Source organism: Cetorhinus maximus, chromosome 9, assembly GCF_964194155.1.
Source record: "Cetorhinus maximus chromosome 9, sCetMax3.hap1.1, whole genome shotgun sequence".
Classification (NCBI taxonomy): domain Eukaryota; kingdom Metazoa; phylum Chordata; class Chondrichthyes; order Lamniformes; family Cetorhinidae; genus Cetorhinus; species Cetorhinus maximus.
This window is the reverse complement of record NC_135887.1, coordinates 123,082,703-123,109,385: the sequence shown is the minus strand read 5'-3', so window position 1 is coordinate 123,109,385 and position 26,683 is coordinate 123,082,703. Positions and strand designations below refer to the sequence as shown.

Sequence of the window (26,683 nt, the reverse complement as noted above, 5' to 3'; positions counted from 1 at the left end):
CTCCAATTAAATATTGTGAAGACTGAAACCATAGTTTTCGATCTCCACCCTAAACTGTTTTCCCTAATTACCATTGCCATCCCTCTCCCTTGCAACAATCTGATTAAGCCAGTTTGTTGACAAGCTTGGTCTCATATTTGATCATGAGATGAGTTTCCAACCACATATTCATGCCATCACTAAGACTACTTCCACCTCTGTAACACTGCTGTCATGTCCATAAGACATGAAAGAGATCATAAACTGTTTCAATCAAACCTCACTTCTGCTCATTTAAAAATGGGCTTTGCTGGACCAAAAAACATGGCTGCTACAGATCACGTGATTTGCAAGTTGACTACTGTTCTGGAAACTTCCAACGGTAAACTCAAGCCTCATCCTTGTGGAATCTCACACCTATCATTGCGTGGACCCATTATAATCAATGAGATATGGGAGCAGCAGGCGGTCTGTCTCCCCAGCCTGGACCTATAACAAAGAGAGAGCAATGAAAACTCTTTATACCTACAGAGGCACTAATAACCACCATCTATCTCCTTAGGTGAGCAATATATTTTGACCAGGGGCACAGAAACTAATGAGTACCCTGAAACTGACTCATCAATGGGCAACCCCACATGACTAAAGCTCACTTTGGCTTTTGGAAAATTTTAATGTTACATTCCTGCACTCCCAAAACAGTCTGCTTTTAACATCCAGCCTGTCAACACCAAAGCAGGAGTCCAGGCTGACAACAAAGTCTGCTTCAAGTCTAAAACTCCTCGAAGCCTGGTTCCTAGTAAGATTTCTGCCATCACCTGTAGAGTGGACCGAGTCTCTGGTTACCAAACTAATTTTGCTGAGTCACCAGCAACTTTAAAGGAATTCGCAACTCCTGCTTTCAGGCAGCTGAACCCCCCTGAAACTGAATTCCTACATGAAGGGACCCTCACTGGACTCTTGACATTCACTTAAATTAATATCCATATCTTTGGTTCTTTTTGTTTTAAATTATTCCTAATTGTAAAACTCTTCTTTCCGATCTCCTTCTTGTCCGTGTATGTATGTAGTTGCGATGACCATCCCCCGGGTTTGAATGTATGAATAAACAATGCTTCCTATGTAACCCTAAAGAGAGTTGGCTAAAATTGACTTCACAAACAGAGGCTTTGAGGAAACACGCCAAAACTTATTCAAAAATTATAACACCTCTGCTTATGGACAGACAGTGATAAAAATAAAGGAGTTTGCCTCTCTCCCCTGTCCGTAGCACTGCCCAATTTCACTTCGGTCTCAGCTCATTTGCTGCTGAAAAAACTCATTCATGCATTTGTTACCTCTAAACTTGACTATTCCAATGCACTAGGTTGGTCTCCCACATTCTACGTTCCATAAACTTGGTATTTTACCAATGTCCAGAGTACTCGTCCACCAACCCAACCACGTGTGCAGAAACTGCCTACTCAACCGAGACAGGCTGACATCTGAAGTGCAGGGGACCAGCCAGAGGCTCTGTGCCCCAAGGATGGAACCACGGAGGTGAAAAAGCCACTGCCCCGTCAGTGAATGGGTCTTTGGAGGTGTTTCCCTTCCATCCCTCTCCTGCTACTGCCTTTGGGACCTCCATGTCAGGGTCCCGAAACGCATGGGAAAATCCAGCTCTTTGCCTCTTAACAGCGAACATCCACCACCATCCTCATTTTTTCTCACATTGGAGTTAAAAGTTGTTCAGTCAGTTCCTCAAAATAAAAGATGTCACTGTGGGAACCCAATCTAAATCCTTTATTCAACTAATGGCAGCATTTTAACAATTAGCCGAAGGTAATGAGATCTTTCAAAACTCTGCTGCCCATGCACCAAGCCCATTCCCTTATCACCTTGTGCTTGCTAACCTACTTTGGCTCCCAGTCAAGTGATGTCTTTATCTTGAAATTCCCAGCCTTGGTTTCAAATCCCTCCATGGCCTCACCCCTTCCTATCTCTGTAATCTCTTCCAGTGACACAACCCTCCGAAATATCTGCACTCAAGTAATTCTGTCCTCTTAAGAGACCATCTCCAATTTTGATAGCTCCATCATTGGTGACAAACCTTCATTTGCCTAGCTCCTAAGCGCCCTACATTTCTTTCTCTCTCCCTGTCCTGTTTTCATCCTTTAAGGCACGTCTTAAAACCTACCTCTTTGACCAAACATTTGATTATCTGACCTAGCATCTCCTTAAGTGGTTCGGTGTCATATTTTGTTTCCTAACACTCCTGTGAAACGGCTTGGGATGTTTGACATTAAAGGAGCTATATAAATAAAGTTATTGCTGTGCCCTAAATTTGTTGACATATAATGTTACATTATCACAATATACGCTAATGAATTCAAATACGGAAAAGGATACTTTAACAATCACTTAAATCAATGCACTAACATAATTCAAATTGTAGCTCCTTCACAGTATGAAATAAATTCGAACATGTAAACGTGCAGTGAACCACAACCTTCTGACTTAGAATATATGCATTTCAAATATATCACAAATGACACAAAGTTTGCTACAAACGTCTATTGCTACATGGTCCTTTCAACAGTGATGTAAAGAGGTGTCCAATCTGCAGCACTATGGAGTGAAATGCCTGGCAGAGCTTCAGCACATGTTTGGAGTGAAGTAAAAAGGTAAAACATCATGCTAATCATTATCTCAAGGGGGATGGAATACAAAGGGGTAGAAGTAACTTTGTCATTATTAAAGCTATTATTCTGAGTACTGCATTCTGATTTGGACACTGCACTGCAGGAAGGGCACAGTGGCCTTGAAAGAGGATGGAGGTCAGATTCACCAGAATGATAGAGAGCTAAAATTATGAAGCAATATTGCACAGGCTTGGCTTGTGCTCCTTTCAGCACGGAAACTTAAGGGATGATCTAATGGGGGTGCTTAAAACGACTAAAGGATTCGATAGGGTAGATCGACTGAAACAGTTACCTCAGGTGAGAGAATCCAAAACAAAGCGGCATGACCTGAAAATTACAGCCAGACCATTCTGAAGTGATACAAAAAACAAAACATTCCTTCTACAAGGAGTAGTGTAAATCTGAAACCGACTCCTACAAAAATTTGTGAGGCTCGGGGCTGAATAAAGACTTCAAAACCGTGACTGATGGATTTTTGTTAAGCAAGAGTATTAAGGGTCATGGAACCATGCAGTCAAGATACAGATGAGCCATGACACAACTTAATAGCAGAACAGATGCCAGGGGCTGAATGGCATTAAGTTGAATGCTATGTTCCCGATTGTGGCCAGTTCAAGGCCAGCAACAGTTTTTATTTTAAATTGCCTGATGCAATGTCAAAAGTAGTAAGACAAGGACCTTAAAAAGGTAAAATAAATCTAACTGGTTTTTAAGATAACTTAGCTTCTTCAGATGTCAAACCAACACTTCTATCCTAAGTTTTTTGGCACCAGTATTAAAAAGTTCATTATTAACACTTGCTATATTATTAGCCAGTGCTTTATCAGGCACATTTGCTGCAAGTTATAAAAGAAGTCAGCTAGTTGGAAAAATTATCCACTTCAAACCAAAAAAAACCTAATTCTAAAAAAATATGTAAAAATTAAAATCAAGTAATGAGGATAAATGTAAAACTGTCCAACAATTCAAAAGTTCATTATTAGCAATCCCACTATTTCAAGTATGACAGATCTGTACAGAGGATTCCCGTAGCTTCAGGTGCAAGAGAATTGGAGAATAAACCGTAGGATTGCAGTCTGCATATCGAAAGCGAATAGCCAAATGTAAGGAACAGTGTTGTTAGGTCAATCTCATTATCGCCAAAATGCCAGTAACTAGGCCCGCTGAAAAGACAGCAAAAGTCTGCCATGTGGGAGTTCCGAAGTAAGAAAAGATCATCTCCTAAAAGAAAAAAAGTAAAACAACCAATGAATTAATTATCAACCCAGAACTTAATGCCAAAGCAATCAGATAAATATTGCAGAATATATATGGATTGGTTAAAGGTAAAATTTAAAAATATGCCAAATGGATATACAAAAATGAAAGCCACACCAAAACAAAAGAAAATACAATTCTTTATTAATGGATTTCTCCAATAATGCTCTTTACACCTTTACGGTTCCCAGCTGAAAGGCTTGGCTCATAACCACCTATGAGGCCTCTGCTTGTAAATTATACACACACGAGCAGTCTGGGTTGATCCATAGTCCAGATTTTCCTTTACAAAGATGCTAAATTTCTCTCAGAGGTCCCTCTGTGGTCTCACTCCTCCCTATCACTGGAACCTTGTCCAGCTCTACAACCGGCCAATCTCTACCGCCTCCAATTCTGACGTCTTTGCACTTGCGATTTTCAATGTTCCGCCATTGGCATTGTGTCTTCAGTTGCTTAGGCCGCAAACTCTGTTATTCCCTCCTTAAACATCTCCCCCTCCCTCTCTTCCTTTAAGATGCTCCTTTAAACCTCATTCTTTGACCAAGCTTTTGATCACTTATCCTATGCACCTCCTTATACGGCTGCGTCAGATTGTGACTGGACATAAATGCAAGTTGATGTTGTTGACAGACAGTCCAAAATTGGCACTCTTTCAGGGCAAGAATCATAGGACATAAGAAATAGGAGCAGGAGTGGGCAATATTGCCTGCCAAGCCTGCTCAACTATTCAATAAGCTCATATCTGATCTTCTACCTCAATTTCATTTTCCTGCCCTATCCCATATATCTAGATAGGTCCAAATCAGCATCTTCCCAAGCTGGCATCCTGCACCCTTGTTCCTCTAATTGAGTTGTTATAAAAACATGGGTTTTATAAGTAGGGGCAAGGGGTACAGAATAAAAAGGCAATGATAAATCTGTAGAAAAATCATGAGTTATACTATAGGTAAAGTACCTTCCGTAGTTCCAGGGTATCTCATTATAGAACAAGATCAGTAAAACTGTAGAATGCAGGAACAGCAGTAATCCATTCAGCCCTGCAAGCCTGTTTTTACCATTCAATTAGATCGTGACCAGTTTGTATCTTAACTCCATCTATCCTCCTTGGTTCCATAACCCTTAATGCCTTCACCGACAATAAAATCTATCAAGCTCAGTTTTTGTAATTTTCAGTTGACCTCCAGATTCAAGAGTTTTTTCGGTAGAGGAGAATTCTGGAGTTCCACTAACTTTTGAGTGGGGAAGACTTTTCTGACATATCTCCTGAAGGGCCTAGCTCTAATTTTAAGGCAATGCACCTTTTTTCTGAATTCCTCCACCAGAGGAAATCGCTTCTCTATATCTATCCTATTGACTTCTTTAATCATCTTAACCATGTTCATTAGATCACCCCTTAAATCTCCTATACTGAAAAGGAATATCATATTATCTAGGCAGCCCGTCCTTTTAGCTCAGGTATCACCCTGGTGCACCCTATCCAAGGCCAATGGATCCTTCGAGAGGTGCAGCATTGAGAACTGATTGCAGTACCCTAAACACAGAAAGCTTACACGATAAAGTTGCTAGGCTGTTGCCAGGCTTGGAAAACTTCAGTTACGATGGAAAACTTGAGGAACACGGCCGGCTCAGAAACAATTTAAATGAGCTTTTTGAAAATTCCATGAGATCTCCCTAGACATTGCTTATCAGAACAGGAGTCAGCATCAAACTTTAACTGAGAAAATGTTAAATGCCACAAGTGTGACACTTACAGAAGAAGTGTGCACTATACGTAGATATTTAATATATTACAGCCAAAGGATCTTCGATAGCAGTAGAGGAAAATATTGTTTCTTCTAGATGGGAGTCATCAATTTAAAATACTGAAGGAAGTGAAAGCTTACAAAAGACTTGCATTTATATAGCACTTTTCACGCTAAGGTGTCTCAAAGCGCTTTACAACCATTTTAAGTTGCTCCCCTTTAATGTCATGAGTATAATTGGGCCAGTGTGCACACTTAGCATTGGGATTACCATTGTAGCATATTTTTGCGCTATGGCTGAAGTAGCGTTGTGTGACCCAATAGGCACCATTTTCGAGCAGCCTCTCCCACTCACCAACCCTCCTGCTCGCAGCTCCACCTTCTCCCCTTGCTCGCTTCCTCCTTCTCACCACTCTCCTCCAGAGCCCTCGCTCACAGTGAGGATTTAGGAGAGGGAAGCGGCAAGCGAGAATGAGAGGTGGGAATCAGGAGGGTTGAGGGGCAGGAGTTAAGTAGAAAGAGTTATCATATTTCTTTTATATTTTTTAATTCATTTTATTTTAGAAGTTATTACAAATATAGGAACTTAGGAACGTACAGTATTTCAAACTGCAGGATATAATGTTTTAATTTTCTTTCCTGATACAGCCTTTACATTGGTTAGGAAAATCTGATTCGCTTAACATTTCATTTGAAGTTGCACTTTTCAGAAACACAACTACAACGTTAAGCAAAGAATAATACTTTTGAAACATAGCCACTTTTGTAATGTCGAAAACACGACAGCCAATTTGCGCACACAAGCTCCCACAAACTGCAACATGTCATTTGGTAGTAGAGAGCTTGAGTATTGCTGAAAAAAATAAGACTTTTTTTGTCGAAGCTTTTCGTCTTGCACTCATCAGGACAATTCACAAGATTACCAAATGTTAAAGGAACAACAATTTATACTGTATGAGATAAGAGTGCTGATTAGCTGGCAAGTGGACTCTGATTCGCAGAGTTGTTGCCATGGAGAATGCAATGATCATACATCCCAAAGACTGGTGGGTTGTATTAAACAACACGGCCCTTGCACTGCTCGCAACAGGCAAGCTTCTTTTTTTTAATTCATTCATGGGATGTGGACGTCGCTGGCTAGGCCAGCATTTGTTGCCCATCCCTAACTGCCCTTGAGAAGGTGGTGGTGAACTGCCTTCTTGTACTGCTGCAATCCATGTGATGTAGGTACACCAACAGTGCTGTTAGGGAGGGAGTTCCAGGATTTTGACCCAGCGACAGTAAAGGAACTGCAATACATTTCCAAGTCAGAATGGTAAGTGGCTTGGTGGGGAACTTCCAGGTGGCGGTGTTTCCATGTGTCTGCTGTCCTTGTCCTTCTCGATAGTAGTTGTTGTGGGTTTGGAAGGTGCTTACCCAACCAGCCCGTACTTGCAAAACTCAAAACACAGTGTCCAACAATAGGTGCGATTCCACAATTGGATTGGACAACATTTGCTAAATAATCCTCAGTGTGCTAAGAATTATGCTTAGTTGGGCTCACAGTGTGGTGCATTTGCATGTACTGGAAACTACATATCTTAATACACAGGATCCTGTTCTTTGCAGACCGAAAGAACATGTACACACATTGCAACCATTTCAGCTCAACAAAATAAGTAACAGCCATTCACTGGTTCATTCCTCAGGGCAATGCCTTGACCAGAGTCAAGATGCCTGATTTAAATTTAAATTTCAAACAATGCTTGGCAGTTAACTGTCAGTCATCATCACCTGTGCAATCTTCATGGCAACATCTCTACCAATCAGAGTCCACTTGCCAGCCAATCAGCACTCTCTTCTCATACAAGATAAACAGTTGTTCCCTTTACGTTTGGTATTTTTACTAATTGTCATGATGAGTGCAAGACAAAAGGTTTCAACAGAAAAACACGTATTTTTCAGCAATAAACAGCAATGTGTTAATGAGCAGATAATCTGGTTTTTGTGCTGTTAATTGAGGGATAAATATTGGCCAGGACACCAGGGAATACTCCTCTGCTCTTCTTCAAAAGTACCATGGGATCTTGTACATCCAGCTAAGCAGGCCTTCAACATCTCATCTGTAACATGGCACCTCCGACAATGCAGGCTCCCTCAGTAATGCACTGGGTCAGATTTTCGCTACCGAAGTGGTAAGCTCAAGTCAGGCAACGTCCAAACTCGGCAGACCTGCCTCACTTTAAAGCGCCAGAGTCACACATAATTTTCACTCCTGGTGTGGGGAGCAGGTGCTGGATAGAGTTGGGTCTGCTGACCTTGGAAGCAGATCCTACGTGGCCATGGGGATAGGCTGGTTAGAAGGCCCACCTCACTCCTCTGGGATTTTGTTCCACTTGTTATAAGAACAGTTAGGCCCTCTATCCCTCACATCACCTCACCCACCCTCCATGGGCCCTCATACCCGGTATGCTAACTCAATGCCAACTCATGCCCCCCAGCCCAGAGAACAGATGGAAACACAGAAACCCTGTCCTCATTGGCCGAGAACCCAGACCAATAAAAGCATTAACTCAGCAAGAATCTGTTTTGACAGGTGAAGTAAATTGATAACTTTGCTTCATTGACATTTTTATGTGGTTATAATAAGTTGTTCTTTCTGTTACGTTTTTGTCAATGCCTCAATGTTTATTTGAACAAAGTTAAGAGGCATGAAGTGTTTGAAGCCTCTGTTACTGATAAATTTAATGGTCTTTCTGATTGACACTTTGAGAGGGTTGTAGAAACAGCAGTTGTTTTTCAAAGACTATTTCTGAATCGGTGCTTTTTCCTCCTCAGCGGTTAAACACACTTGTGATTGTTATTAATCTGGCTCAGTGGTTATGTACATAGTGCATACTGGGCGAATAGGCATGAGGGCATGCATTGGCACAGAGTTGACAAGGAGAGTATGTGGGGCTATGGGGAGTGACTGGGGGATATGAATTGGCATGGAGAGTATGAGAGGCCATGGAAAGTGGCGAGGGCACGAGTTGGCATTGAGTTAGCTGGGAGGGTATGAGGGCTCAAGGAGAATGGTTGTGGGGGGGACATGGATAAGACCTTTTGAAGTTATCTTTCAGAATGTTCCCAAATCTAGACAATGACTCATGACTCCTGTGAGGAGCCACGAACCACGAGTTATAGAGAGGCTAGCCCAGCTCCATGAAAACTGCAGGGGGCTAGGAGATGCCTAGTCCCGCAATGGAGGCGGACAAGTTGGGATGCAAGGTGTGGGCTCAGCAAACTTATCCCACACTTGCAAAAATTGCCATGCCAGGGACAGGGGCAGGGATCCCAGAATCGAGTCCCACCCACCATTTATAAATGCCTCCAGAGATATCCCGATTCCATGCAAATCTGGCCCTTGATTTTTGAGTTCAAGTCCTTGAATGGGACTTGAACCTTGAATCTTGCAATTCAGAGTCGAGAGCGTTACTAACTGAGCCACAGCTGACAAAAAAAAGTTTGCATTCTTGGCGAAGGAACTAGTTGAGACAGAAACATTTGTACCTTTTTAAAGAGAGCAATGGATGAATATTTTAAGTACAGGGAAATATAAGGCTGGTGGAACTCTGCATTGCTCTGGCTGCCACATATATAAGGAATCAAATGGCTACCTTCCCACCTAAAGAGCTTGTAAACACCTATGCTTCCATGGTTCCATATTGAAGCCTTTCTATAGTTTTGCCCCATTTTCACACAACCATCAACACTTTGGGGTCGGGGGGGGTGCAGCAGGACAAAAGGGGGAGGCAGTAGCATAGTGGTATTGTCACTGGTCTAGTAATCCAGGCTAATGCTCTGGAGACACGAGTTCAAATCCCACCATGGAAGATGGTGGAATTTGAATTCAATTAATTAATCTGGAATATAAAGCTAGTCTCAGTAATGGTGACCATGGCAACTATCAATAATTGTTATAAAAACCCATCTGGTTCACTAATGTCCTTTAGGGAAGGAAATCTGCCATCCTTACCTGGTCTGGCCTACATGTGACTCCAGACCCACAGAAATGTGGTTGGCTCTTAACTGCCCTCTGCAATAGTCTGGCAAGCCACTCAGTTTAAGGGCAATTAAGGATGGGCAACAAATGCTGGCCTTGCCAGTGATGCCCACATCCCATGAAAGAATAAAAAAGCTTTAACTTACCCATCCACCTTGTTGCTGAATCCATGGAATAACACGGGTTTGAATCAAATCTAAAGACCAATTGATTATGGGTTGAATCATTGCTCTCAGTTTTTTCAGTGCCTGTAAAAGGATGGTAAAGTTACCAAAAAACAACAGATGAGGAAAGCCATCACCCAATTTTCTCTCTTCCCCCCCTCTGCTGAAGATGCAGAATTTTGCTGGGATACAGCTCAGTACTGCAGCTCTCTAGTACTCTGTCTTATGATTCACAAGCACAGCTACAGATTGCTGGCAGTCTAACCATGTGCAGTGCCATTGCCAAATATGATTCTCTTCCTACATGATGTTTACAAAGCAATTCTAAATAAGAGTGGGTTTCAGGTGGGAGGGAGGCGAGACAAGCAGCCAATCTGCCCAGCACCATTAGTTTGAGACCCATGCTGAGGTGGAAAGAAGCTCAGACAAAACTAGCTGTGGGGCCCGAAGCCATTGCCCCCATTCTATCTGATTTTCCTGGCCCAAATTAAAGCAAGTCAAAAGCTATCCTTTAAGAGCCTCCTCCTCTTCTTCTTGGCCAGGTTTTACTGAGCGCTTGGCCATTAAAATGTCATCGGGGGACTAATGATATCATCGGACACCAATGAGCGCACACAAATGGGACTCCCACCTGATCGGGTCAAAACCTCACCTATAATTAAAAAGGGCCTATTTAAAATAGCAGTGGGTAGGATGTCTTGGCTCAGCTAATGTAACATGGAACGCACTTGGTGCCTGCCAGGCGGTGGGTTAAAATTGCTTCCCTCAGCACACTTTGCAACAGGAAAAAATTGATAATGGCCATTATATTATGGACAGTTAAGGTCAATTGTAGAATCACAACGGCTAATGGACTCACACTCAACTGATTTATCATACCAATAGACTGTGTGTTGCAACAGAACTTTCTGGACTGTACAGTTGAATTAACTCATTAGGCATGCTGGGGTGGGGGTGGGGAAGGATCACTTTAAACTATTTTCGCAACTGAATGCCACTCAGTTTATTCTACTAAGTGGAGGCATGCATCTCAAAATTAAAAAAAAAACAATTTAATCATTCATATTTATTTTCATAATTCCTTGAATAATAAATGATGCAATGAAACCCAGTTTGCTTCAAAAGTGATTCCACTTGGCCTTATTTTACACTCTTACACATAATCTTTATTAGTGTTAGACAATGTGAACACTGCAGGGCACAGAAACAGAGAATGAAATGAATGATTTGATTGTAACCTACAAACTCGGATGTGTTACACATACTATTGTTCATGTTATATAATAATGTAGATATTTCACCTTACCTTAGAAACAAGCTTGCCTGCAAAATAGAAGAAGGTTACAATTCGTCCCCAGTTCAAGCCATCAGCAACTAATATCCCTTCAGCCACTTTGTATAATATATCTTGGATGTTTTCAAGAGGTACGTTCTCGATTACGCTGTCAGCAGAAAACAGCAAGTAGAGACAATTTTAACCATCTGCAGTTCAAAATTTAATACCTTTTATTAAAAAAAATAGTAAATGAAAAATGGATTTTTTTCTGTAGTCTAACATTTGAAGGTAATGGCAGTCCACGCTCACACGACTGAACTAAGATTAACAATAATCCATTTTCTTTGTCTGCTTTCCTGAAAGTATGTAGCAGTGTTGGAATTAAAATTCCATAAATGCCCTCTGGTAATTAACCCAAATAGCTGATTGCAAGCAAGCTGTGACAGTCAAAACAGGGCCAAGGCTATAGACTATTCAATAGACTATTGAAAACATTGGCACCAATGGTGGAGCAATTGAAATCAAGTAGGACAAGAGGCCAGAACTGGAGGAAAACAAGAAAACTCGAGGGTTGTAGGGCTGAAAGAAGTTGCAGAGATAAGGAGGGGTGAAGCCACAGAGCGATTTAAAATAGAGATAAGAATTTATGCCAAGGTAGGTCAGTGAATAAAGGAGTGATGGGTGAATGAGACTTGGACCAGAATATTGCTGTCTGCGTGCGGGGGCGGGCCCGACACACCGATGCGTAAAATGACGCGAGGTGAAGTCGGGCGTGCGTCCCAATGCCATCGCGCGTCATTCCGACATTGCGTTTGGCAGGCGCACAGCGCACACCAGAGGCGGCTGCCTGCCCGCCGAACTGTCAACGGCCTTTTAAGGCCATGAAAAAAGAATTAAAATAGTTAACCACGCTGCCCATCCAGCGGCCTTGGCATTTTTCAGGAAACCTCATCCATGGGCGGGATGAGGTTTCCGGAAGGTTTCATAAAATAAATAATTAAATTATGCAACATTCACAAACATGTCACATGATGGGACATGTTTAAATCATTTTTTACTTCCTTTATTCAAAAGTTTAATCATGAACTTAATCTCCGAAGCAGCTCCATGCCTCAGGGAGATTGCTGCGCTCTTTCGCATGCGCAGGCCCCGACTCTGTCTCCTCTGCCCGCCCACAAAGGTAGCGCTGAGCACTACGGTATGCGCATTACGCTGGGCGGGCCTTAATTGGTCTGCCCGCATAAAATGGCAGCACACAGCCGATCGCAGGTGGCGATCGGCTCTGCACCCACCCCCGCCCGTTCCCACCCTGCCCGCCCAGCATAGGTAAGATAAGCCCTTGGTGCGAGGTAAGATATGAGTAGCAGAGTTTTGGATATGCTGAAGCTTATGCAGGGTGCAAGGTTGGATGCTGGCCAGGAGAGGCACACAAGGTGATTTAATAAAAGCAAAATACTGCAGATGCTGGAGATCTGAAATAAAAACAGAAAGTGCTGGAAAAACTCAACATGTCTGGCAGCGTCTGCGGAGAGAGAAACAGAGTTAACATTTCCAGCCCAATATGACTCTGCTTCAGAACACAAGGCACACCACAAGGTGGTCCTGTCAGAGCCAAATCAATTCATACATTGGGAGGTAGCAGGGTACAAACATAAATTAAAGTTGATAATTTGGAAAGGAGATTCTCAACCCTAAACTCCAGCATTCTAACACTGGTGCTACTGGGAGACTCCAATGAAATTGCTAATAATAATTGCTAAACCAGTTAATGTACAGCGACACAGAAAACTCATCTATGTTGCCCAGTTACATACTGCTGTAATTCAGCATTTCTGTTCAGCTCATCCCCAATTTTCTTCAAACTCTTGCATATTTCCTTGATTGTTGGGTCATCAATCTCTTTCCTGGAACCACCAAGATCCTCAGGGCTGAGTTGGGCTCGCGGATCTTCTTCATGTATTGTCTCCAATACAAATCTGCACCACAATTACAAAAAAAAACTAGACAGAGATCATTCTAAAATCCATTGATTCAAATGTATCCACCCATATCAATCCATTGCATTTTTTTTCAATAATGGAAAGTCCTGGCTTACAGCACATACATTTTTGAATGATTAGTACATGTTTCGTGTTATTTTCTACATTATAGTAACCACTGTTCAAAAGTGCTTCATCGACTATAAAGCACTTTGGTGTGTCCTAAGATCATGAAAAAGATGCAAGTCTTTGATGCAGCTAAGTTGCCCAACATGTTAAGGTCACTTTAAATGAAATAATCTTCATCCAAGTGGATGATCCAACTCAGACTCCTCCCGAGGTCCCCAGCATCACATATGCCAGTCTTCAACCAATTCAATTCACTCTACGTGATATCAAGAAACGGCCAAAGGCACCAGACATTGCAAAGATTATGGTCCTGACAATATTCCAGCAATAGTACTGAAGACATATGCTCCAGAACTTGTCGCGCCCTGAATCAAACTGTCCCAGTACAGCTAGAACATTGGCATCTACCCTGCAATGTGGATTTTTTTTCCCCTCTTTTTCTTTCATGGGATGTGGGTCCCATCCCTAATTACCCTTCAACTGAGTGGCTTGCTTGGCCATTCCAGGGGGAAGTTCAAAGTCAACAACACTGCAATGGGTCTGGAGTAACATGTAGACCAGACCAGATAGGAACAACAGATCTGCTTCCCTAAAGGACATTAGTGAACCAGATGAGTTCTTACAACAATCGACAATATTTCATGGTTACCATTACTAACACTAGCTTTACAATTCCAGATTATTGACTGAATTTAAATTCCACCTGTTGATGTGGTAGGATTTGAACCCTCGCCTCTGAATTACCAGTCCAGTGACATTACCACTACGCCACTGTCTCCCCAGTTGCAAAATTGCTCGGGTATGTTCTGTACAAAAAATCAGGACAAATCCAACCCAGCCAATTGCCACTCCATCAGTCCACTCTCGATCATCAGTAAAGTAATGGAAGGGGTCAACAACAGAGCTGCACTTGCTTAGCAATAACCTGCTCAGTGATGCTCAGAGTGGGTTCCGCCAGGGCCACTCAGCTACTAACTTCATTACAGCCTTAGTTCAAACATGGACAAAAGAGCTGAACTCCAGAGGTGAGGTGAGAATGACTGCCCTTGACATCAAGGCAGCATTTGACCAGGTGTGGCATCAAGGAGCCCTAGCAAAAATGGAGTCAATGGGAATTAGGGGGAAACTCTCCGCTGGTTGGAGACATACCTAGCACATGATGGTTATGGTTGCCAGAGGTCAATCATTTGAATTCCAGGACATCACTGCAGGAGTTCCTCAGGGTAGTGTCCTCAGCCCAACCACCTTCAGCTGCTTCATCAATGACTTTCCTTCCATCATAAGGTCAGAAATGGGGATGTTCGCTAATGATTGCACAATGTTCAGCACCATTTGGATACTGAAGCAGCCCATGTCCAAATGCAGCAAGACCTGGACAATATGCAGGCTTGTGACAAGTGGCAAGTAACATTTGCACCACACAAATGTCAAACGATGACCATCTCCAACAAGAGGGAACCTAGCCATCGCCTCTTGACATTCAACAGCATTACCGTCACTGAATCCCCCATTATCAACAACCTCAGGGTTGCCACTGACCAGAAACTGAACTGGACTAGCCATATAAATTCTGTGGCTACAAAAGCAGGTCAGGGGCAGGGAATCCTGTGATGATTAACTTACTTCATGACTCCCCATAGTCTGTCTACCATCTACAAGGTACAAGTCAGGAGTGTGATCAAATACTCTCCACTTGCCTGGATGAGTGCAGCTCCAAAACCACTCAAGAATCTTGACACCATCCAGGACAAAGCCACCCACTTAACTGGCACCCCATCCACAAACATTCACTCCCTCCACCACCAACACACAGTGGCAGCAGTGTGTACCATCTACAAGATGCACTGCAGCAACTCACCAAGGCTCCTTAGACAGCACTTTCCAAACCCACGACCACTACCATCTCGAAGGACAAGGGGTAGGAGATCCATGGGAACACCCGGAAATTGCCCTCCAAGTCACTCATCATCATGACTTGGAAATATATCGCCGTTCCTTCACTGTTGCTGGGTCACAATCCTGGAACTCCCTCTCCAACAACACTGTGGCTGTACTTACACCACAGGGACTGCAGTGGTTCAAGAAGGCAGTTCACCACCACCTTCTCAAGGGCAATTAGGGATGGGCAATAAATGCTGGCCGAGCCAGTGACATCCACATCCATAAATTAATTCTTTAATAAGTACTTTTTGGATGGTTTAAGCTGGAAATTATACGGACTGCTCCACTAAAATGCAATTCTTTTTGCTGTAATATGATGCATTTTAAGGCTTCCATTAGAATATGGAGAGGAGCAACATTTTTAAGTGTAATATTGTTTCATCAACTGACTTAGCAAAGATACATAGAAGTTGAATGTAAAGTTGAGGTAGTTACGAACCTACGCAAGAGAGCTCCAGATTGTCTATTTAGAGTCCTGTTTATCGAATCTGAAAAAAATATACACATCAAAATTAATTATAAACTCAATAGTTAGATATTTTGATTGCCAATTTGGATTAAAAAACCATACATTTCTCACTGCAGAGGGATACTGAAGAATGGTAAGAGAAATGTCATGGGGGCAAGGTGAAAAGAGAGAGAGAGAGAGAGTGAGAGCATGGACAGGCACTCGTGTCAGGCCTGAGAACGGGGAAAGAGTCTGGTGAATGAGTGTCAGGGAAGCGGGCGATTGGGGAGAGGGGAGTCTGTGGGAGAGGGGGAGCCTGTACAATGGGGGCAGGAATAAGAGGGGGTGACGTGGTAATCAGTTGGTTATGGGGGCTGCATTATCTTTAGAGCCAGGAGCAGCAGCAAAGTAGTGAGTGGGAGTAGGACCAAGGGATGGCCAACCAGTAGAAGTGTGAGTGAGAGCTGGGAACTTTACTCTGGTTAAACAGTAAAAGATTGTAACCAGTGTGTGAATGGGGGAATGAGGGGATAGAGTCTGAGGATTCTCATTGGAAGAATTGAATGGGGAGAGGGGTGGGGAGGAAGGTTCTTGAACTGAGGACTACTAGATCATGGGATGCTTTACCACATGAATTTGAGGTGGAGACTAAAACAATTTAAAGGGGAATGTGATCGGTATTTGAAAAGGAGGAATATAACAGGACTCCGTGAGGGAAGAGGGTGAAATGGGGTTACAACAGAGAACACAGATAGTCAACGACAGGGGTCCTTACCTTTACAAAAAAAAATGCAACTACATGTGATCAAATAGCATTTAATCACATTGTGGTCAGATCACCATTTGATTCCAAGAATACCTCCAACCAGAATTAGCAACATTAAGCCAGCACCACCCATTAAGAAATGCATGGATGGTGGCCTGAAAACCATGTCTATTTTCCAGTGCTATGTTCAATCTGTTGAGATTTCAACTGTGTTCAACTATATATGTAATGTCATATTCCATTTACTTTAACAACTTGCTTTTTTATGTTAAAGCTGCCTTAAAAGCATCTCAAAGTACTTCACCTCGGCGTAATCAGGTATCAATGGAGCTAACAAAAGCGAGATTAGCACGGTGACCAAAATCTTGTTCAAAGGGATGGATTTTAAAGTGGATCTGAAAGAAGGAGAGAGAGGTGGAGAGGCAAAGATATTTAGGAAGAGTGCAGAACGTGGACTTGCGTTGTTGCGACAAGATGGCAGAAAGTGCATCCACCAACATTAGTACAAAAGGATGGGGAGAGATGCACTGAAAGACAACATCAGAGGAATGGTGAGTTTTGAGAAGTTGTCAGGCTGGAGGAGATCACAGACATGAGGATGAGAATTTGAAATTTGAAGCCTTCGGGGACTGGAAGCCAACTGAAGATCAGTGAGCAAAAGGGTAATGGATGAGTGGAACACGACGCAACATAGACAGCAGACACGATGATGAGCTTAAGTTTATGGAGGGGCAGGATGGGAAACTGGTCAGGAGAACATTGAATAGTCAAGTCTGGAAGTGAAAAAGGCACAAATGCAATTTTCAGCAACAGGCAAGAAGAGTTAGGATTGCAAGTGGATCATATTAGAAGTGGGAGTAGGCAATTTTGTGTTCAAGAGCACCTGGAATCTGAAGCTTAACTCAGGGTTGAATAAGATACTAAGATTACAAACAGTCTGAGAAACTGGCAGGGAAGAGGACAGAATTAGTTGCAAGAGTATGGAGTTTGTGGCAAGGACCACTGATGGCTTTTGTCTTCTCAATATTTTTCTCAAACAAACTGTTGCTCATCCAAGACTGAATAGTGGACAGTCCCTAGATAGATTAAGAGATATGGCAAAAAGATAAAGCTGGGCAGCATCATTATTCATGTGAAACCTGACCTATGTCTGCAGGCGATGTTGCCAAGCAGCAATATTTAGGTGACAAGGAGGGCAGGGCTGAGGACAGATCATTGTGCCAGAGAAGGTATAGAAGCCTTTGCTCAGGATGCCCTGGTTATAATGCTCGATGAAAATCACACCTACATGGAGGGACAAGTGGCCATCTAGAAGGACTTGAGACAAATGAAAAAGGTTGCAGAGAAATCCAATGTCATCCTCAGTGACAATACCCAAGACTACCTGAAGCAGGTAGTGACACCACATATATCTCCATCTATCTTCCTCTTGACAAAGAGACCTCCAGTTGAGTCAATGCATACAATGTGGATGTTTGAATCCTAGTCCTAGATGAATTATTTGGAGAAAACAATGGAAAGTGGTTTCTAATAGACTTGCAGCGCTATCTATCAGGGTGATCTAACTGATACCATCACAGCTATCCTCTGACCCCGGATCCACCACAAGTCGCATGGCTAGTGGCTGCCTACAAGGTGGCAGCTTCCCTTTTGATAGCTGCAATCAGGAACACATCCTACAAAATCAGGAACAATTGGCCTCAATCAGGGACCCTCTCAAGTGTCTCAGATTGTGGCCGATATCTTGTTTTGTTAAGAAAACAAGCTTTTCTGCTTTACACTATGATTAACTGTGTCAAACATTACAAGAACAAAAGGAAGAATAGTATGTTCTAGTTACTTAAGATATCGTTGGTGACTTTGACCAGTACGGTCTTGATGCCATCAGCAAGCCAGAACCCAGACTGAAAACTAAAGGTCCTGAATTCATTTATCACAGGAATCCAACATTCTCAAAATGTTGAATAATCACACCAGTTTGTGGGACATTAAGAGCACTGAAGAAATTCCAGCTTACAAAACATACAGTTATGTTGATTTTCTACTGAGAGAGAAGGAAGCGCAGAGCTGGGAGGTCAAGAATGTTTACACATCTTTCCTCATTGGATCAGCATGCATAAGCAGAGTGAAGTGGAGTTCAGAGATAAAGGAAAGTAAAGGACACCTTTGGGGCTGGTCAAAATTGCAGCGGTTCAAGAAGGCAGCTCATCACCAGCTTCTCAAGGGCAACTAGGGATGGGCAATATATGCTGGCCCAGCCAGCAAAGCCCAAACCCCGTGAATGAATTTTTTTTTTTTAAAAAAGAGGGCAGTAAAAATGTAATCGGGATGAGGAGCACAAAATCCAGACTGGGACTGAATTGCAGAGTCATTGGTGACTGATTGTTACTTTCTTTTCTCAATGCTATTTGATTGACAGATTCAATTTCATTTGCTAAAATCCTTTTGCTCTCACTCGCCACCACATACCCCTCTGCCTATTTCACCAGCAATTTAGAGCCCTACAGAACAGAAGGCCATTAGGCCCGTCAAGCCGGTGCTAGTTATTTAGCCTGCCTTTCTCGTCAAAGGTTGTCTTCCCTCCTTGCTTCCCCTCTGAGACAGGCTAGTCTTTAATAAAAGCAGAAAATGCCAGAAAAACTCAGGTCTGGCAGTATCTGTGGAGGGAGAAACAGAGTTAACGTTTCAAGTCTAATATGAATCTTCATCAGAACAGTCTAGTCTCTCAGCTCGTCCTAACCAGCTCCATTGCCTGAGTGCTTCCATGCCACCAGTTCCCTATCACTGGCCCCACGGCAGACACTTGAGAGACAACCTCAGAAGTTCAAGTCTGTTTAAGGAGCAAATTGTTATGATGTGGAATGCCTTGCCCGAAAGGGTGGTGGAAGCAGATTTAATAATGACTTTCAAAGGGTGGTTTGATAAACACACGATGGGAGGGAAAAATTTGAAAGGTGGTTGAATAGCAAGGGGGTAGGAGACCAATGGGCCGAATGGTCTCCTTCCGTGCTGAATCATTCTATGACAGAGGGGGGAGGGGAAGGGTTAAGAGTTTCTAAAAGGGGCAACCCATACCAGAAGTCCAGACAGCGAAGATCTTTCACACTTGCAGACTTTTTGAAGCACTTACCAGGGCCCATCGCTGCTCTGCCGTCAACTTCCTCTCCCGCCTCGTCTCTGCCATTGAAGCTCGCCATGGCCCACCGGGGTGGAAATGTCCAACACCCTTAAAATAGTAACAACAAACTACCACCTTGCCAATAAGAAACTAACTTCCGCCTGTTCTGTGTGTTGCACACACACACACCGTGAGGTCACTCCTTATGATCTCCCTTCTCGCGTCACCGCACCGAAGGGAATTTTTAATCTCTCTCTTTCAAGTCCAAACTTCACTTCCAACTTTTTCTCCCGGTTGGGAATGTTCCCTCCCCCCCCCCACCCCCCTTGCTTCCCATTGGCTCTCAGCCCTGGTGAGGTCGGGGCTAAGTGCCGGTTTGCTTTTCTCATTGGTCGACGGCGCTGTCAATCAGAGCGGCCGCGGAGCTTCGTGTCAGCACAAGTCAGAGAGGGTCCCCTGAGGTTGGTTTCTGAAGGCTTGAGTCTCGAATTTTGGGGGATTTCCTCCTCTCCCCACACACACTCCTCCTCATCCTCACACAAAAAGAGAGAGAAAGAAAGACCAAGGACTCAGTTATGAAACAAAGGAATGTTAAGGGGAGGAAAAACACAGTAGGCAGGTCAACTTATCAGGAAATAAAAATGGTGGAGATCTTTCAACAGATCTAAACATTTTGTTTTCCATTTGCCTAAGACAGCTATAACAGGAAAGGTGTTTATCAACAGCTTGTCCACTGAGCTAATTTATCACTAGCCAAGTTTGCTTTACAAAAGCTCTCTGGCCTCAATGCCTTGGTAATGGGATTTATTGAGAATTTTTTCACAGTGCAAGTTGCATCTGATGACAACTTGAATTGAAATGGCATCTTTAAAAGAGTAAACAGCCCCAAGGCGCTTTACAAGAATGTAATCAGACAAAAAAATGTTGGCAAGACACCAAAGAAGGAGACGCTTGGAGATATGGCTACAAGTAAGGTTAAAAGGGCAGATTTTAAGGAGCGTCTTAAAGTAGGAGAGACAAAGGAGGGAATTCCAGAGCCCAGGGCGTGGCCATCTGAAACCAAAACAAAAATTGCTGGAAAAACTCAGCAGGTCTGACAGCAGCTGTGGAGAAAAAGACAGAGTTAACGTTTCGAGTCCGTATGACTCTTCTTCAGAGCTTCAGGTCTTTTCATATGGACTCGAAACGTTAACTCTGCCTTCCCACAGAGGCTGTCAGACCTGCTGAGTTCTTCCAGCATTTGTTGTTTTTGTTTCAGATTTCCAGCATCCACAGTATTTTGCCTTTATCTTCGTGGACATCTGAAGCCAGGCAGCCAAAAATGCAGAAAAGGGATACAAAGGCATAAGTTGGAGGAACACAGAGTCTTTGGAGAGTTGGAGGAAATTACTTTGGCTGGGGGGGTCTAAAACAAGGGGTCGCAGTCTCAGGACACAGGGTAGGCCATTCACGACTGAGATGAGAAGAAATTTCTTCTCTCAGAGGGTGGTGAATCTTTGGAACTCTACCACAGAAGGCTGTGGCGGCCAAGTCACGGAATACATTTAAGAAGGAAATAGATAGATTCCTAGACCCTAAAGGTGTGAAGGGGTATGCGGGCAGGGGCTAATTTTTACCTCCCTCTCCCAAGTCAGGAATGGAGATGGAAGTCAGCCAAAAATATTGCACCATTTGGTGTGTCATTTTCGGGATGCTGTACCCTGTGTCGGCAATCTTAACCAAGGCAGAACAGGGATTCCGCTCTCCTCCCCATTGAGGCCAATTAAATTAGTTAAAAAGTTCATAACGAGTGTTTTGGAGGGGGAAGGTGGAATATTTAAAGGGGCAACCAGATTTCATAGAAATGTAGAAAATAGGAGCAGGAGCAGGCCATTTGGCCCCTCGAGCCTGCTCCGCCATTCAATATGATCATGGCTGATCCTTTATCTCAATGCCATACTCCTGCTCTCTCTGCATGCCCCTTCACACCTATAGTGTCTAGGAATCTATCTATTTCCTTCTTAAATGTACTCAGTGACCCGGCCTCCACAGCCTTCTGTGGTAGAGTTCCAAAGGTTTACCACCCTCTGAGAGAAGAAATTTCTCCTCATCTCAGTCGTGAATGGCCTGCCTCATATCCTGAGACTGTAACCCCTTGTCTTAGGTCCCCCAGCCAGAGGAAATATCATCCCTGCATCCAGTCTGTCCAGCCTTGTCAGAATTTTATAGGTTTCAATGAAATCCCCTCTCATTCTTCTAAACTCCAGTGAATATAGGCCTAGTCATCCCAACCTCTCCTCATATGACAATCCTGCCATCCCAGGAATCAGTCTGGTTCACCGCTCCATTCCCTCTATGGAAAGTATATCCTTTCTTAGGTAAGGAGACCAAAACTGCACACAAGGCTCCAGGTGTGATCTCACCAATACTATGTACAGCTGTAGTGAGACATCCTTGCTCCTGTACTCAAATCTTTTAGCAATGAAGACCAACATGCCATTTGCCTTTCTAACTGCTTGCTGCACCTGTATGCTTGCTTTCAGTGATTGGTGTACAAGGATACCCAGGTCCCTTTGTACATCAACATTTCCCAATCTACCTCCATTTAAATAACACTCTGCCATTCTGCTTTTCCTACCGAAGTGGATACCTTCATGCTTATCCATGTTACTCTGCATCTGCCATGTATTTGCCCACTGACTCAACTTGTCTAGATCACTGTTATGAGACAGCAGTTTGGTAAAGCTGAGGTATTTAAAAATTCCAGAGGGAAACTTTGAACAACTGTCATAACCTATATTTTTAAGTGGTATGGTTGAGATGCAACTCTAAATTCAGGAATCAGACCAACAGTTCTTGAGAGGTTTTTATATTAAACTAAATGAAACACTTTATTAAGTTATAATGCATTAAACACACACACATGGCTACAAATTACTACTATCATATTTTTAACAAATTCCCAGTCTAATCTCCATTAAGGCAACAGCAACCCATAGACTTTCAGCATGCAAATTCAAAATGAGGTTCCTTTCACTTTGGTTCCTGTGGAGATAGTTTGAGGCATACAGCTGCTTTGATCTACATTGCCTCTGCCCCATACACACAAAATGCTGAAGTTATACCGAGCTCATTGAATGCCTCTTTGAACCCACCTCTTCTAACAATAAAACCCTTTTCATAGTTCCAATTTTATTGCTTGGCCTCTGCTCGCTGACTGCCAGATTTCACCCCACTTCTTCAATGTTCTATTCAAAAAATGCAAATGCACTCTACCTCTCTTACATTTCAAAAACAGTATGCATTAAAGCACCCAGACTAACTGGCTTTAATCCAAGTAAGACACACCCACAGACTAAACCTCTATTTTAAAAGGAAAATATTTTCCAATAATATATATTGCCACGACAATCATCTTGAAGCCTCTTTACATCCTCCTCAGCACTCACATTCCCACCTACTTTCATGTCATCAGCAAACTTGGAAATATTACATTTAGCTCCCTCATCCAAATCATTGATATATATTGTGAATAGCTGGGGCCCAAGCACTGATCCCTGCGGTACCCCACTAATCACAACCTGCCACTCTGAAAAATACTAATTTATCCCTACTCTCTGTTTCCTGTCTGCTAACCAATTCTCAATCCATGACAATAGATGACCCCCAATTCCATGTGCTTTAATTTTTCACACTAATCTCTTTTGTGGGACTCAGGATCTGTCAATTTCTGATCAGTTGTCAATTTCTGATCACAGAGTGGAGATCCAGTCAAGGCCACCCTGGTGCATCACCCCAGCCCAAAAGACAGTCAGGGGAGCAATAGGACTCAGAACTTGGTAAGGAGGTGCCCTTGGCACTGCAAAGGTGATGGGGAGAGTGGGCAATCATCACTAGGGCATTATCGGGGTCATCACCTCCCCCTGGCATCACGAGGACAGAAAGGCAGGGAGCAAGGCTGCCAAGGACAATTGGGAAGCCAGCTGCCCAAATGGAAGGCTGCACCTGGCATGGAGGCATGACTGTCAAATTTTGGGCCCATTGGCGATGAAGGATAACACCCTTTGCATGAAGGGCAGAACTCCGGGCTTCAGGACACTGGAGAGGAAAGAAGAGCAGGAAGGACATGGAGGCCATTTCCTCAACACACAATCTCCCAACCAAATCAGAGTTACCTGGACATGACCAAGACTCAGTGCAGCAGGAGACTACTAATCTCTAGACAGATAGTCACAGACATCCGTTCCCTTGTCACCAAAGACCTCGCATCCCACAGCACTGATCACCATGCCCAGACAATGGCCATCAAAGCCAGTGTGTATTTGAACTTCTTCACTTCTGGCACCTTCCAAAGATCAGCTGTGGACCTTATTGGCATCTCACAAATAGCTGCACACCACAGAATCTCACAGGTCATTGACACCCTCTTTGCCAGAGCTTTGCCAGTACATTCATTTCATGACAGACACGGCCTCACAGGAACAGAGGGAAATGGGCTTAACCACCATCGCTGGATTCCCCCTGGTACAGGGCAGATAAGTGTCATCAACGTACCCGGTGAGAAGCAACAAGATCCATCAACAGGAAGGGCTTCCAATCCCTCAATGTCTAGTTGGTTTGTTACCACAAGAGTATCCTCTACGTGTGCACTCAATTTTCTGGAAGTTGCCATGGCTCCTTATTCCTCTGGAAGTCCAGGCTATATTTCAAAATTACTTCATTGGCCGTAAAGCACTTGGGGATATCTCAAGCTTCTGAACGGCGTTATATAAATGGAAGCCTTTTTTTTTCACAATACATTGATAATTATTTTACTTATGTGGATGGGATGACAATTGTGGAAAAGATTACATCATATTATGCCCAGTACAACAATACTACTCAATTAAATCTTTGCACACTCGCTTGTGAATTACTTCCTATAACCACAGCATGTCACTGTTGCTTCATTTTACCAAGCCTCCAACCGTCAAATTCATGTCAGTTCAATAAGTAGGATAATACCCCGAATTACATTCTGAATTTGAATCTTATTTTGGACTAGCCTATAGTAAATTATATTTCTAAATCTAACAATTCATGCCCAGGCTTCCTTAGAAAATCTCTTGACGATTTCACAAAATCAGAACGTGATTGACTACCTAAGAAGTACTGGATCCAAATCCCACACAATAGACAAGTTTAAAAAAAGATTTTATGTAATGGTAAATGGTAGTCTTCATACAAAAGCTACAGCCATATAGCACTACAGATGGGTATTGCACACACTATTACTCCATATAAGCACTAATTGATCACTTTTAACATTACTCCTTAGAAGTGAAGGCCAAGTGACTTCTTTTAGCAAAGCAAAGTTGGAAGGTGGGAGATAAATGGACTTGTGCATACAGAGGTAATGTTTTAATAAGATATTGAAAGTTAGATCCATCTGCATAACAACAGCAACTTTTGCTGTTCACCTTTAGCATAATAAGACGTCCCAAGGTGCTTCACAGGAGCATTATGAAACAAACTTTGGCAAAGCTTTGTGAGTAAGAGCAGCTGGCAGAAGCGACATACATCAGCAGTATATAGTGGAAATTCCAAGGCTTCCAGTCTACAATTTTCCTCTCATTCAGAAATTGTGGGAAGACCATCCTAAATGTCCAATTAGTGCTGTTTGTAGGCAAGGTAGCCAGTAAAATGACTCCTTAACTGTCTGGTGGGTGACCAGCATCTTTAAAGCCATGTGCCAGAAATAGCCAACAGCCTCAGAAGAGGGGGAGAAAACACAGCAACAAAAAACATACTCCTGACTGTGCTCACCAATATTGTTAGCTTAAGTTTCAATTTAAAATATTTTCACAATGCCTGTACAAAGATGTCATGTGCTTGATTTCACACTCTTTTTCTGATGCTAATAGGCGCCTTATGTGGTTTTACACTATCTTTGCTGAGCAGAACAAAAGTGCTATTTGTGCTGCGATGGGGAAAGTCAGCAAAAACTATGAAAGGGTATTTGAAACAGATTAGCGGTCATTCAGATGGTGGTGAAATATGTTCAAGCCTGAAGCGAAATTGCCAGCAAAACCTCTCGAGAACCCAGACAACAAGTGAAAGCTACTGCGGGTAGGTTTGCCATCTTGTGACAACCCCAAAATGGACAGGGTTAGGTATGGTGAGGTTGGTTATACAGGGGCAATATCACGGAACACGGTAGTGATTTTTTTAAAGACTGCTAATCAATACATATATATATATAGTGATGATTATTTCCACATGGCAAGTATCAACTTGTCTCAGTTGGTGGCAATGTAGCCTCAGGGTCAGAAGATAGTAGGTCCAAGGGTGGAATCTTCCCCTCCAGCCAAAGGTTCGGTGGCAGGATGAGAAAGCAGGGGTAATTGCCGCCACAGAGCGGGGCAGGCGTTTACACGCAATCGTGCGCTCCCGCCTCATTAATTATGCATGCGTGCATTCCGCATCGAGTCTCTTGGTGGGGCGGGCAGGAAGTCGGGTGCCCCGCTGTCATGTCCCGATGTCACATTCAAAAGGCCCCCTCACTAATGGGAAGAAGGAAAGGATAAGCAGGTGAAGGCAGCAAGCCGTGGCTCTCTGCTTTAGCGGCGCATCCCTCAAGCATCTCCTGGAAGAAGTGCAAGAAAGTGCCCTCTTCCCCCGGGATGGCCGCAGGAGCCTATCTCAGCTGACCACTGCAACCTGGGACAAGGTAGCCAGGGCAGCCAACACCCGCAGGGTGCAGAGGGAAAAGCTCAACGATTTAATCCGCGTTGTCAGGGTAAGTGAGCCTTCTACCCTTCCAACCTGCCTCACCACTCATCTGTGTTTGTCTCATGGACCTGGGCGTCACTGGCAAGGCCAGCATTTCTCTTGCCCATCCCTTGACAATGTCTTGACAATAAATGTCCTTGACAAGGTGGTGGCTACTGCCTTATTGAACCCCTGCAGTCCATGTGCTGAGCTATTAACAAGGCAACTGCAGGATTTTCACCCAGCCACAGTGAAGACCCAGCCATGGGGTGGAGTGCAGGGCAACTTGCAGGTGCTGAAGCTCCCTTGTGTCTGCTGCCCTTGTCCTTCCAGCTGGTAGAGCTCACGGGGTTGGAGGGTGCTGTTCAAGGAGCCTTGGTGACTTGCTGCCGTGCATCTTGTATGTGGTAAACACTACTTCCACTGTGCACAGGTGGTAGAGGGACTGAA

At 43.3% G+C, this 26,683-nt stretch overlaps 1 protein-coding gene and 1 long non-coding RNA gene across 2 annotated transcripts in view; one reads left to right on the top strand and one right to left on the bottom strand.

The window, feature by feature from the left end:
• Nucleotides 1-1,746: 1,746 nt before the first annotated feature.
• Nucleotides 1,747-19,823, bottom strand: LOC144684990 (apoptosis regulator BAX). Its single transcript, XM_078549494.1, has 6 exons — nt 19,517-19,823; nt 15,612-15,660; nt 12,938-13,099; nt 11,154-11,289; nt 9,830-9,931; nt 1,747-3,881 (listed from the first exon to the last, which is right to left on the bottom strand). The coding sequence occupies exons 1-6, from the start codon at nt 19,581-19,583 to the stop codon at nt 3,780-3,782; spliced, it is 618 nt and encodes a 205-aa protein (XP_078405620.1). The 5' UTR covers nt 19,584-19,823; the 3' UTR covers nt 1,747-3,779.
• Nucleotides 19,824-20,432: 609 nt separating this feature from the next.
• LOC144684253 (uncharacterized) overlaps nt 20,433-26,683 on the top strand; it is a 51,288-nt gene continuing 45,037 nt past the window's right edge. Inside the window, exon 1 of the long non-coding RNA XR_013577465.1 lies at nt 20,433-20,473. This is a non-coding gene — a long non-coding RNA (uncharacterized LOC144684253). The remainder of the gene's footprint in view (nt 20,474-26,683) is intronic.